Source organism: Centruroides sculpturatus, unplaced genomic scaffold, assembly GCF_000671375.1.
Source record: "Centruroides sculpturatus isolate CEXI.00-Female unplaced genomic scaffold, Cexi_2.0 scaffold15, whole genome shotgun sequence".
Classification (NCBI taxonomy): Eukaryota; Metazoa; Arthropoda; class Arachnida; order Scorpiones; family Buthidae; genus Centruroides; species Centruroides sculpturatus.
The window spans coordinates 704,892-720,025 of NW_019384585.1; the positions used below are offsets into that span (position 1 = coordinate 704,892).

The following is a 15,134-nucleotide window of genomic DNA, read 5'->3' on the forward strand; positions in this document are numbered from 1 at the left end:
GTAATCATGCACAAACTCTTAAATATATTTTGTGTCGTAATAAAAATATAACTTGACATATTGTATTTATAAATAATTTTATTTTCAAATTACATCATTTCTATGACCACGGGCGGCGTGAGGCATGGGCAACGAGGGCCACCGCCTATGTCTCGCGTTTCGAAGGTTTATGCATTACTTAAAAGCCGCGAACGCGAAGAAAAACATTTTACTCGTCATAAAATGAAAAATAGTTTGTCAAATTTTTATTCATAAAAATGCAGTTTCAACTGCTTTTAATTTTATAAAATAAGTCTTCTTGCGCCATCAGAGGGCCTTTTAATTTAAACAATAGGTAGTCTGTTAGCGTTGGTCAGTAGTAGTCCGAATTCAATACGAACGTTTGTTTCTTGAAAATTTGATCACGATTTAAATACAGTATTTACTTTTAATACTACCGATGTCATCGAAAAGAAAACGTGTTGTATTATCATTAAAAGACAAAGTATTTGTTTCGATTATCCGAATTTTCCTGATCCGGACTTTCATCCCCAATTAGTCCGGATAATCGAGGTTCGACTGTGTTAATAAACGGAATAAAAAATTTGACAGAAATTCAAATTTGTAATACTTTGCATCGTGTGGTAAACAGACTAATATTAAACAGGGTTTATTTGGTTATGGCAACACACCTGGGCAATGCTCCCTGGGAGGACTTTCTAGGGAATCTGGCCTTTATGTACGTATTACAAACGTGAAGAAACTAAAAACGTCACATGGCCAGCCTCGAACCTGCAACCACCAGTATTCAGTGGTTTTATCCACTTTACCACTGGTGGGGACAATCTTTCAAAAGATTTGATTGTGCATCATTTTTCTAACTTCAAGCTTAAAATCTTGTGCGCCATTCATGCTTAACTTTACTATAGAAATCTTAATTTTCAGATTATTAAAAAGGGCTTTTTCAACAAATAGCAAAATTTGCTTGTTTCATTTGTCATTCAGTGATACAAGTGCACAGCATCCATAACTACAAATGAGCGTTCCTCTGGGTGCTACAAATGCTTTTTTTTTTCTTTTTTGATATTAAAAAATAATTTTATTCATCAACAGTGCATTTTGTTAAAATAGCTACAATACATAATACATCTACAATGCAATTAGAAAATGGTCCTTAATTTTATAACAGAAAATGTTAGAAACTTGTTTCTTCATTCACATTTCACCATAAGGAGCCATTGGTACTGTATATTGAACATATTAGTCAAGATACTGAAACTTAAAAATTTATAGAAAATTTAAATTTTATAAGTGAAAGGTATATGTTACAAAGTATTAAAATTGATGTGTGCAAATGTTCACAAGGTTTATAATTTTAAACTCAATAATGTAGCAACAATATGAAAATGCAATGATTAGAAACTACACAGGTTCAATAAACTGTTTATTGTTAAAAGATGTCTGCTCACTTCACTGTATAATACTATACAAATCAGATGTAAAAATTATTTTAAAAGCCAACACATTTGTCCATGTGTCAATGAAGTCCTTTAAAATATTAAAACTTGTCGTTCCGTGTGTCGAAATACGTAGACTGAAAATTGTCTGAAATTGGATGTGCCCTTTTCAATGTTCAAGTTTTGGCAGTCTTTGTCGGCGATGCCTATAAAAACAAAAGAAAGAAAAATCAGACCCGGTCGCCGGAAAGTTACAGAAGAAAACAATCCGTCGAAACCAATGCAAATACATTATTTCCAATTATTCTATCCAAACTAACAACTCACAAGCTACAGCAATTTATTGCTATAAAAACTTTTATAACAATGAAACTGTATTTTGGATAATAATACTGGCCAACAACTTTATTGAGAGTGCACTTCTCGTAGACGTGTTCACAATCACTAGTTTACATTTTACCGTCGACGAACAGAATTCAACAATGGGCGACGGGCAGCCCGTCGCAATTTCTCTGCATTAATTTTAACATCGTATGCAACAAATCATCGTTCATTGTTTAATTTAAAAAAGATATTGTCCTGAGCATTAACCATTGATTTATCTACTTCATCTTCAAATATACATGTACAGATATTTTATAAAACAAAAATGGTTAACAAACTAATTACAGATTTGAATTTTTACCATGGCATACAATAATAAAAAGCTGCATATGAAACAATTTTTGGAAAAAAAAAGTTAAAATGGTGTTATAATAGACATGTTTAGTTATAAGTGCAACTATTTCCCCCCCCCCAGTAAAAACATGTTCAGGGGTAGAAAATAGAAAACACATTGCATATATGAATATTCCTCGTAAATTTAAAAACAACAAATTAAAAACAGCAGTTCATTAACACACAAATTCTTTTTTATGTAACAGTCAAGAACAGGGATGAGCAACTCACAGCCACCAGGCCACATTAATATTTTTTGCGGCCCTCATCACATAAGATATGAATAAATATATCAATTTCCCAGCTTAAGGAAGTATGCAGCAAAAATTCAAATGTTATTTTTTCAACTTATGTATGTGAATAGTTTTTCTGCGATGAATTTAGTAAAAATTAAAACAAGAAACCAGCTAACACACATATTGAAACTAATTTAAAACTATCAGTGACTAATATTTAACCAAATATTTCTGATATATTATGTTTACATCAGTTCCAGATGCTAAATTAAGTATACATATGCTAATTTATAATTATATATGAATAAATAATTGTGATTTACCGGCATTTTTTCCTCTTTTCTCTTCTATGCAACCCGCATTAGTTCAAAAGTTTTAAAATGCGGCCCTTACATAGAAAAAGGTTGCCCATCCCTGGTCAAGAACATAGCCTCTTCCATTAGACATCAGTAATTGAGGGGGAAAAAAAATTATCACAAATGTTTAACATTTTTTTCTGAATTCATTATCTTATTTAAATATTGCAGTTTTCAAAATAATAAATGGGGACATTAAAAACCTATCTGGTCATAACACTATCTTCTTGCAATCCACCTTGCTATTAAAATGTGAAAATAAACGGCATGATTTGTTTAATAGCTCCACACCAAATGCTTTCCATAACGAAATTAAAAACCAAATTTTGTTAAAGGATATACATTTGTTTTCAAATAATACCTAAGCACATCATTCACGACACAGCAATTGAAACAATATATGGATTTACTTTGAATACACACAAAACTACAAAAATGCACCATTAAGTTCACAAAAATCAGCAAATCACCACTTGCAAGAATGCCGACAAGTCCACACAATCGGCAATTGAGAAATAAAACCTTTACGTAAAAAATAATCTTATGACTTAACCATTTGGCTTGTTGGGGTTTTCATACAAATTTGAAAACATGAATTATATTTCATAATTATATCAGTATGTAGTTGTGAAATCTCAAAAAAGTAGTACATAATGTCAAAAGGATTTAAAAATCTAAAAAATAAAAATTGTTTCATTTGCAACATCGTTAAAAATACATTAATTTGACAAAATGACAAATTTCATTCTGGCATATTTTCAACTGTATAAATTCTATCGTTAATTACATCAATATCGTGAAACTTAAGTATGCATTGGATTATTGTCTATCGTTAAACCAAAAAGTGATTGAATTGCCTTTTGTCAAATAAATGAAAAAAACAAAAACAAATTAATAGCAAACCTTCAAAGAGCAAAACTAATCTATGGTGTTGCCTTGCAAAAATTGACATTACCATAAATTTCATGGCAATTAATAAATTTAAATTCAGTGTGTAAATATTTAAATTCTCCTAAAACATAGAAAAAGTGTAGTCCAAAATTGTTTGTATAACAATATACAAATGCAAAACTTAGGTCCATGTGGTAGAAAAAAAATTGGGGAACACAAACTTTTTTTATGTGTATATATAAATCATATGTTGCAGAAGTGACGATTTAAATAGTTTTGTACAAAAAATTAGCTTCACTAGAGCACCCATACACATAAAAACACTATACCAACTCATACACACGAAAACATTTTACAGGAGAAGGAAAAAAGGGGGAGGTATATGTAACAACTATTTATTCTCCAATTCCAGTTCTAATTCTTGTATTTCCATTTCTATTTCAGATTTCCTTGCAATTTTGTCTAGCTGATCTTTTTCCGGATTGATCAATTCTCCAGATTCTAATTTCTGTTTTAACGTTTCTATTTCTCGTAGTTTCTTCCTTAAATTTTTTATCCTCTTTGCAGGATCAGTGGCAATTGGCTGAACTCCTTTCTTCTGTACCATTTTATCACCAATGTTAACCGAGTTACTTGAAGTGAAATGAACGGAATTCAGTCTCTCCGAAATTTCCTGCTCCATTTTTCCATTTTCGGTCTGATTCTGCTGTTTCTTTTTCTTCTTTTTCTTGCCAGATTTGGATGTGGGTTCTGATTGGACCAAACCAGGTATCTTATTCGCAGCTGCATTTTTTGCAGCCTGAGCTTTTGCGACGTCATCAGGATGGAGTCCCGGAGGTAAGTCGGGTTTATTTTTAGCCCATTGTTTACCTTTACTTTCGTATCTGGAAAGAAAAACAATAATATATTATTTATGAGAAGTTAATGAAGTATTGATTTAAATTTAAAGCCTCTTGAAGTCGAAGTTTAAGGAGTAAAAAGAAAAAACTCAACTTCAAGTTAACAAGTTTAATACTCAATTTTCTCAATTTTTCCATGGCAGTAAATTTCTATGAACATATTCTTGAGAAACTGTTATCAAACTGTTTCTCAAGAACATGTTTTGCCTTGAATAAAATAGAATACGAAACTGTAGTTTGTGGCATTTGAGGGCATTATTAAGTACCCCCATGTCAATCAGGATGCCAGTAACATACCATATCAGTAAAAGGTTGTGGACACGAGGTTGTAATGATATGGTGTTATGTTCGGCAAGAAGCCATGGTGTTTATATTATGTTTCATGCGAATTGTCTATACTCACATGGAACAGAGAGAAAATTAAGATTATCAATTTATCAAACAGCAGGGAGTACATAGGAAAATAAGTTTGAGTTAAAAGTACCAACAATTTCAACTTAACAAGACAACAGTATTATATGGAAAACCCTGTATACAATGTCCAGACCTGCTGACAGTTTCAAGTTAGCAAGATTTTACTGTTATGAAGTATTTATTATTAAAAATTTATTTAAAAATAAAAATTATTTTGTATTAAAGAAATGAGCAACATTTTGCTTAAACAAATTAAATTTTTTAATTATATTCCAAAAGTTACAATGTGATTTTTCTTTTAATCATTTACATTTGCCTGATGACAAAAGCACATTAAGACTAAAAGTGCATTTATATCAAATAACAGCAAACTTATCAATTTGGTTAGAAATTTGAAAAAATTTTTTGAAAGAAAAATATTTTGTGCATTTATTGAATTCTTAGTTTAGAATTAGGTTACAAAAAATTTTAATTTTAGTTACTGCTTAATTCAATATGTTTAGAAATATCTCAAATACAATATCTGAGTATAAATTATAAATAAATTTTAGCAGAAAAACTGGTAAAGTATATAGGTGTTCATATGGTAAACTAATTTTCATATGCAAAAAGTAGCAAACAAGCCACATTGTCAACTGGCTTATTTAACTGTTTGCCTTTCAGACATATTCAAAGTAAACTAATTTTGATCTTGTAAACACCTATTATTCCCAATATAAACATCCAATAACCCAATTTGGAAGTGAGTATCAGATGGAAGGCCTGGTGGTTTAACTGACGAGTAGAAGTTGCAGGCTTGACAAGGTTACTAAAGCATGTTAGGCATTTCAACAAACTGACTTGTACATTCAGGAAAATAGAAATGTCTTTGAACACTATTTATAACAGGAGAAAACTCAGAGGCAAAAAGTAATTCTAATTAATTAGACATGCTAATGAAAGTTTAACTTGAAAAATTTATTGAGAAATCACCCTGGAAAAAATTCACAATTTTAAGGGATCTACGAAAACACTTGGAAAAAAAAGCTTTTCCAAGTGTTTCTTCTTATTTATAAAAATATACAGCATGTTTCAAGGATCTTGTCCAGACTGCTATAATCTACAGTAGCTAGAATAAGTCTTAGTATACAAAAGGAACAGGTTATGAATTATTTAGCAGGATAGAAAGCACATCTCAGGTTGCCAGCATATACTCTAAAATATTTCAGAACATCCTTTACCATAAGCAAGTTTGATTCATGTTCCATGTTACTTTGAAGTTCTGGTAGCATAGCTCAGACAAAGACACACAAAAGTTTCACCCAAAGACAGTGATTCAAATCAACATTGTCTCCTATTTAGCACCTTCTGGATAGAGAACAAAATGGGCAAAATTTCATTAAATTTGGTTTGCATACATTTTAGCAAGCACATGGGAAAAAGCTTTATGAAAAGAATATACAGTAATACCCCGACTTATGCGATTTTCAAATCTCGTCAATTCGTCTTTTGTTTGAGCGCCATGCAACCCTTGATTACTCACTCCCCCCACACTATTGTTCAGCTTACATATTCGGATGTGTAGCGCGGAATCCACACAGCTACAATTTATTTTGTGTTATTTATTTCTGTGTTTGTTATATCTACGAAGACTCGAGAGACTCTACTATGTTATCCAAACAAAGTAGAACTAATTTCTTCTGCATCAAACAAGAAAAGAAAAACTTTATCTTTGGAATGTAAAGTTAACATTGGATATGTTCGTAAAGTCGAACGAGTTAAACGAGAATGACGTCATCGTTATTTCTATTTCATTAGACTTTTCAAACAATTCGTTACTAACGCGTTTAACTCATTATTAAAGACTTTGATACAAAAATGAAAATTTGTGAATTGGCAAAGAAGTTTGATCTACCGGAATTGTCGGTTAGAACAATTATAAAAGGCAAAGAAAAAATTCTCAAAGCTGTGAAAAATGCTCAATCTTTAAATTCAAGCATCATTCGTAAACGTCACAGTATTATCTCTGAAATGGAAACAATGCTAAAATTATGGCGTAATAATCAAGTAAATGTGAAAAATTGTAAAATAATATAGGCCTAATTTGTTATACATATGTATTATCTAAGATTTTATTAAACATTTTTTTTTAAATTATTGTTTTCTTTAGTCTCCGGCCCAGATTAAAAATTATTTGTATGTACTTATATGTGAAATTATACCCCGACTTACGCGGTTACTGCTAGGTCCCACCCATCGCGTAAGTTCGGGGTATTACTGTATATATAAAGTTCCAAAAATCATTGCTAAAGGTACTATGACTAACAATATGTGAAAAAAAGTGCTGCTGCAATGAAACCAGATGCTGCTAAAAGGAGGTGCTTCAGGCTGTTAGTATCAATCACAGTATGTGTTCAATGTGAAGGCTGTAGTTAAAAATAAGCAGCTGATATGCAAGATAGCATTCTTAACTCCAGCAGGCAACTGATCTGTTGAAATCTTTCATAAGTGCTGCAGTAAAGAATTACAAATAGCAAATTGCCAGTAGTTAAACATGCCTGAATAAGCTAATAGCAACAGACTACAACTGTTTTTTTTTTTAAATCCCACACAGACTCCACAAAGATTCCTAGCAATGGTTTTTGGAATTATTTGTCTCACATAGAGTTCTTTCCCATGGATTGAAACATGTGAAGTTTTACCAATTTTACCAATCTCTCTAAAAAAAGGTGCTTGAATAAGGTAACTAATTTGAAAATCATACTGTACATAAAATTACTAATATAAAAGCTGTTATGCATGTGTGCACAAATGATTTATAATTCCTGCAATTTTTGTCCAATCCACATGAAATTTGGTTACATTCATTTTATGTTCAACAGAAAATATAGGCTACTTATTTTGCAGAAATATTAGCTATAGAATAAACATTTTATCATTTTCAGATCAGTAATTGCACTTACATTGAAGTGATGTCAGAAAGCATGTGACATCCATGCTTGAGGAAATTTTCTTTAAGTTGCATTTTTAAATATTTTGGCAAATGGCATATTTTTATTTTTAACATAATTCATTAAAATTTAAACTTTAAAAAAGATAGCCTCATTGTGTCACTTCTATAACAAATTATAATAAAAAAATCTTTTCATAGTGACATTCTATTATCCAATCTGAAATAATGATCTAATGAGCCCATTATTTAGAAAATGTTATCACTCATCTAACATACATATAATTTACCTTTGTTTTATCAATGTGGAATTAAGAAATGGTTTTGTCAAGGGCTGCAGAAACAGTATCACAATGTCAATCATCAAAACAATATTAAGATGTCTATTACCAAAAGGAAGACAGCAAGAAAATCTTTTAAAAGACAATAGAGCATTTATTCAGAATGTAATGTTTAAAGAAATTTTATAAAGAAAGATTATTATTTTAATATAAAGACCTAAATGAATGAATGAATGTGTGTGTGTGTGTGTGTGTGTGTGTGTGTGTGTGTTCTCCTCTATAACTTCTGTTTTTGTCCACTCCAGGTGAAATTTTGTTTTGTTGTTCTTTATGTTACAACAGATAATATTTTTACAAATTAAGTAGTTTATACTAACAACTCTCTTCACATTTTTTGAAATCTCTACTTTCTCATAAAAAGCATTCCATTATGCTTGATGGGGGAATTTCTAGTAATTATATATTTTTGGTCCTATGTGAGATTCAAACTAATAATCTCCAATTAACATGCCAAAACATTCTAAAATCAACTAATCTATTGGGATAAATTTAAATTTATTGTAAAAGCATCTCACTCTTATGTTTATATATGTGGTCCTCAACTTTCATTCATCTTTTAGACAACTTTCTTTCATATACAATACTTTGATAGCTTTAACTCACTTTTTGCATGCCAAATTCAAACTTCCATACATTTTTCAACTGACAAATGATAAATTTTGAACTATGATACAGTTGTGCTTTTTGCCAGTTTTGATCTTAATAACAGTAAAATCATTTATGAAAATTAATGTTTATCTTTTGTTATACATTCACTACAAAGACAGTTTCCTATTGCAAGAGATTTATTTTTATAAAGCTAGTTTTCTGGAATGGAACCTCCTTTACAAATGCAATTCTAAAAATATTTAATTAATAGAAATGATATTTTAAATTTTGGTACAATATACAATAACAGACACAAAAAACCAGTANTACGTAATTCATTTAGTAATTAGCCTAATACTAGCCCGATAGATTTTCGGCATATCGTTGGTGTTTAGTTATGTTATATATCGGGTTTAGCGATGTTTGTTTAAAATATTATATAATTTGAAGTTATGTTTAAAGAGAAGGAAACTACTGATTTTTTAAAAAATAATTAGAGTTTGAAAGTATAGTCAGCAAAACAGTTAGTCAAATCATAAATTATATATATATATATATACACACACACACACACTTACAATGGAACTTCATCCTGTGGAACATAACCATCTCTTACTCGTCTAGCCTTTCGCCATGTGCCATCGGGCCTTTGAGTTGCTGCTATGTAAGTCCCTGCAAACAGAAATAAAAATGAATTCTTTTAAACACTTTTACAATTACAACTTTATTTATGTATTATCCATGTTTAAAGACAAGTCAAAGGAGTGCAATGTATATGCAGGTTTTAAACTGCAATTATAAATTTTTGCCTATGAAGTAGCCATTGATCCATAGGCATAGAATATACAGTGCAATGGGATGTGAGAAGGTTATATTTTCATTCTAGCAAATTTCTGCAGATATACATCATGGTGGGTTATAAGCACAAAATTATGATAATTATTAACTTAGATTTAAAAAAAAAATTAAACACAGTAATGTCTAACACTTCTTGGATTTAATAAACTGTTACATAGACTTTTATAATAATTCTCATGTGATTTACGATCAAGGCTAGAATCCTAAATCAAAAACAATTGATTTATTGAAGTATATTTAACATATGAACATCCAAATGCTAGAACATATTTTTAATGTTCTAAAGTTCCTGGTTTTAATTTGTGTAAAGTTTATGGAGTAGTTTAGAAGTAACAGTGTCTTAATCCCTAAGGAAGGGCTGAAGTAGTCTGAAAACACTTGGATGTTTGTGTGTTAAAACATCCAGTTGCTTAACTTTCCTGGAAAAATTCAAAACTGTGTGGGGCACCATCTGTTATATTTTATTTTTAAAAATTTTTATATTTTTAATAATTATAAAATGGCATAAAGCTGAATTTTGAGAGTAGAGACAAAGTTTATATAAAAAGTTGTAAATGCTAATAATGAGTAAAATTTTCATTAAGTCCAATCCCACTTCAGATACAACACACAATCTCCCCTCTATCTTCCCCTCAATCTTTAACCACCAAAATTTGATAGTGACAATGCCCCTAATACACAAACCTACCTCCTCCCAAAATTTCAGAAAATTTCAACAAAAAGCACAGGAGTTAGTGAGCTTCAAAAGTGGGTGAACAAAATTGTGTCCCTCCACACAAACATCCATACATACAGAAAAATCCCTCAAATTTCAAGGTCCCAAGTCCAAAATGTAAATTCTCAGGGGTCATTTTTTGACCAATTATCATACTTTATCATTATATATAACAGAACTGAAAAAGTAGAAAGGGTGATATATTTTCTTTAAATTTATTAATTTATCAAATACAAATCATCTAAGTTTCAATTGTTAATGAAATTTAACCAACAGACCGAAATAAAAATTTCTTGAGACATTAAGAAATCGGTATAGATCAGGAGTTGCCAAACTTTTTTAACTGTCGACCCCCAATCATTTTCCAAAGCCTCACATTGACCCCCACAGTAAAGTTTTATTACAAGTGTAGATGTATGAGAAAAAAAAAAAAAAAAAAAAAAGGTTGTGACCCCTTAGCTGCATCGACCCCCAATGATGTTGCATCAACCCCTGGGGGTCCATATCGACCACTTTGGCGACCCCTGGTCTAGATCTACGGTATTCAAGCATTTTAACAGTGCAACTCCACATGGGTCATTGAGGTAACATGCTGACCTAAAATTAAAATAATCAATAATTTTTGTAATTTTTGAACACTATACAGGTATACCTCGCCTTACGTCGGTAATTGGTTCCAGGAAAACGACGTAAGTCGAATTTACCTGTCTCCGAATCTACTTATCACTAGGAAAGCATTTTAAATAATATATGGTTAATAAAAATCTATTTTAAGCTTACAAACTTTTAATATAGTACAAAAAAAATAATCTAAATTTACGAATGCGTGTACTGTAAATACAGTACATACTTGTATATATTTTAATATGATTTTATGTGCTTTAAACGTTTATCTAGTGATATTACGACTTCAATATTTGTGGCGGACAGACGTAAAGTCGAATAAAATGACTTAAACTTGATTTTTATTTTTCCATATACTTTTTTAACAAGCGACGTATAATCGGGAACGACGTAACTCGAAACGACGTAAGTCGAGGTATGCCTGTATAGTTCATACACATAACACAAGGCAATCTTCATTGTAACTTTATTCAATTTTTAGTTGCTATAGTATTCAAAAACGACAAAAATAATCACCGACATGGTTTCAAGAAAGTAAAATAATCAATACTAATTGCTCAAAAACTAGGACTAGGTAATATTAAATATCAGGAAGATGCTAATGTATTTTTTTTTATTTCATACAAAAACAAACATTAGTGTCAAAACAACTACAATAAACTGAAAACAACTCTGTAGTTACCAAATATTAGATTGAAAAATGATCAACATTTTTCATTTATAACTTTTAAAAATATGGAGTATAATATGTAGGAACTTAAAAGAAATTCAGTTTTAAAAAAATACAAAAAGGAAAATATTTAATGAGACCTATGAGCCTGTTTCTTGTTTACAAGTAGTGATATTTCTGTCTCTATTTTGCTCAATTTGAGTCTTAAAGGTGGCTCTATTGCTAATTTGTTTCAATATTTAAATTTTAAGTAGAGAAATTGGGAAAATACCATCTTGCACATATAAGATGTTGCAAATGGTAATAATACCTTTAGAGCTGCATCAGACAGTTCTGAATATTCATTTAAAACTTTAAGCCAAAAATTACTCAATTCAAGCTCTTTGAAAGCAAATTTTAATTCTCCATCAGTTGACAACTCAGTTTTTTGCTTAAATTTAATGATAAATCTTTAGGTAATGCACACTGAAAAAGATTCTGGATCCATTCAGAGTCAGAAAAATCTTCCAGAAAATAAGTATTAAATTTATATTTAAGATCTATCAAGTGAGTTGTTATATCTTTAATAACTGATTGATTAACTTTTACTTTGTTTTTTATAACAAAACTTTCTAAAGTAGGAAATGCTGCAAAATTAATCTCCTTGCAGTATGAGCACCACAAGACTATTTTCTTTGTAAAGGCTTTGATTTTATCATTGGCCATAAAAATATCACTCAAGTAAGCTAACCTACATAGCCATTCTTCATCAGTTAAAAAGTGTATAAATTTTTTATCTTTATCATTGTCATTTAAAAATACAAACACCTCATCTTTAAGTTCAAATAGTCTTGTTAGGACCCTACCCCTCGAAAGCCAATGCACCTCTGTATGTAAAAGCAGCTGCTGATGTTCACTGCCCATTTCCCTGCATATATGTGAAAAAAAAAATCCTTGAATTCAGAGGACGTGCCTTTATAAAATTTATTATTTTAACTACAGTATTTTAACTAAGACAGACTAAGTTCAGTGGCATGTTTTTTGATACAAGCACCTCTCTATGAATCATACAGTGAATCCATGTTACATTGGGTGAGACTTCTTTGAATCAAGATAGAAGTCTTCTATGTTTTCCAAGCATAGCACAAGCTCCATCACTACACACCCCACACAATTTTCCCAAGAAATATTGTTTCCTGTGATGTAAGAATTAATTTAAAGATTTATTTTCCTGTAGTCCTTTGTAGTTCCTTGCAAAAAAGAAAGTTTTCAACGACTTCATTTTTAATAACAACCCACGAAAAACCTTTTTTTTTTACGGGTGTTATGTCACTATTAAATTCCACTAAAAAAAAAAAAAAGGTTTTTCGTGGGTTGTTATTATTCAACGCGGTGTTAAGGTGTTGGAAGTCGTTTATCTTAGACTTCATTTTTGTATTTATATTTTGCAAAACAAATTGTGCAACGTTTTGGCAATCAGTGGATTCATCCAACTGAAGACTGAAAAATTTATTTTTTTGAATTCTACTTATAAGTTTGCCTTCCACATTTTCTGCCATTTTGAATATTCTGTGACCAATTGACGTATCATAAAGTGGTATTTGATATATCTGTTGCTTTTCCTTTTCGCCACACATACCTACTATATCCTGAGTTGCTGGAACAATTAACTCTTCAGCAATTGTGTACGGTTTGTCAGATTTAGCTATAAGATAGCTCACTCAGTAAGAAGCCTCCAATGCTTTTTTTTTTGTTAATATTGGTAAAAGTAGACATAAAATTTTGCCTACATGTAAAATGCCCTATTTTTTTCTGAAAAAATTCAATGGTTTTATCTTTGGATTCCGGTGTAGGTGCCTCTTCAGTTTGGTTTCAGTGACTTGTTTGACAGTATTGCCAGGCACATAAGGCATTTAGCCCTTGGGTCATCATCTTCAGTATATACAAAACCATATTTTATAAACTCATTGTCAAACTTACAAACTCATTTATTTGCTTTTACTTCTTCATGTCTCGACTCTGTAGAGGCTGAAGCTTCCAAACATATTTGGTCTGTGTCAGAAGCAGAGCTGTGGAGTCAGAGTTGTGGAGTTTTGGTGTTTTAGCCAGAGTCATCAAAAAATCCACCGACTCAGACTCCTTTTTACTTTCCAATTTATTATGTATATAAAATGGAAAAGTATTGGAATCGTGTCAAATTCGTCCCATAAAGTCTTTTTTTACAAATCTACACATTTGGAGACCTCCTGAACCCCCAAAAAATGTCAATAAAAGGGGAAAAATTAGCATGCACGTGTGTTGGCATCTAATTCGTTTAATTTCTTTATTTTCTGTTCTGAGATATTAAACAATATCTCAGAATAAGTAAAGTTTAAGAAACAAAATGTGGTACTGTAGCTTGCGTATTAAGGGGCATTAATACTATTAAATTTTTTTTCTTAAATGCCGACAGGGTGAAGATATAAAAGGGGTCGTGTGTCATATCTCTTAATAAATATTTTACATGTTTTAGTGTTCAAAATAAAAAAATAAAATAAAATAAATAAAATTCGTCTCTACCCTCAAAGTAAGCTTTTNGGTCGTGTGTCATATCTCTTAATAAATATTTTACATGTTTTAGTGTTCAAAATAAAAAAATAAAATAAAATAAATAAAATTCGTCTCTACCCTCAAAGTAAGCTTTTTTGTCATTTTATAATAGTACAGTAAAACTCCTTAAGATGTTCTCGCCTAAGATGTTAGAATGTGTATGGGGACATGATTTAGTTCAACCACTTTGTCGCTTAATAACTAACTCCTGTGTTAAACCATCTGACTTCGATTCTGACACTCTGACCACAGAAATTATTAGGCTTCAAATAGGGTGAACAAAATCATGCCCCACCCACAGGCCTGGGAGTGCCATTTCCCCTTTGAAAAAGTGAGAAAAGTGAGTTGAAATACAGAATAAGTGAGTAAAAAGTGAGTGCAATACAAGTAGCCCTCGGTTTATGCTGGCTCAATTTATGCCGATTCACAATAACTCCGCTGCGCAATTCACCATTTCGCGGTGTAATTCCCCAATTTTCCCTATGCTAGACTGATTTTCATTTCAGTGTCGACGTATTTACCGAGCCGCAACATTGTATATTAGTTACAAAAGATTTTCTGTTTAATATTATTGGGTATGCATACATTTGCATTAAATTAATATTAAAATACTAAACATTTAGGTACCCACGAGTCAAGTTATTAAACTTAATAGTCCAACAAATGGTGTCTGAATCAATAGTGCCAATGAATGTATCCCGTATCAGATCGTTCAGGAAAACACTTTACGACGCAGTAGCACTTCCAGCGATCACAAATCATCATTAGTGAGACAAATCTACTTTTCATTGGCCAGACGATATCTATCTCTTCTTAGCCACCTTCAATTTTCCTGCTCAAACTGACCTTATATATGGGCTACGGCAACCAGTGGTCGACCAATCAGTGTCTC

At 31.1% G+C, this 15,134-nt stretch overlaps 1 protein-coding gene across 3 annotated transcripts in view; it reads right to left on the bottom strand.

The window, feature by feature from the left end:
• Nucleotides 1–2,605: 2,605 nt before the first annotated feature.
• Nucleotides 2,606–15,134, bottom strand: part of LOC111624566 (partner of Y14 and mago-like) — an 85,839-nt gene continuing 73,310 nt past the window's right edge. For all 3 annotated transcript variants that reach the window (XM_023367450.1, XM_023367449.1, XM_023367448.1), the window contains 2 exons: nucleotides 9,386–9,479; nucleotides 2,606–4,520 (listed from right to left, as the gene is read on the bottom strand). In XM_023367450.1, coding sequence (XP_023223218.1) covers nucleotides 4,028–4,520; nucleotides 9,386–9,479 — 587 coding nt within the window. In that variant the 3' untranslated portion in view covers nucleotides 2,606–4,027. The remainder of the gene's footprint in view (nucleotides 4,521–9,385; nucleotides 9,480–15,134) is intronic.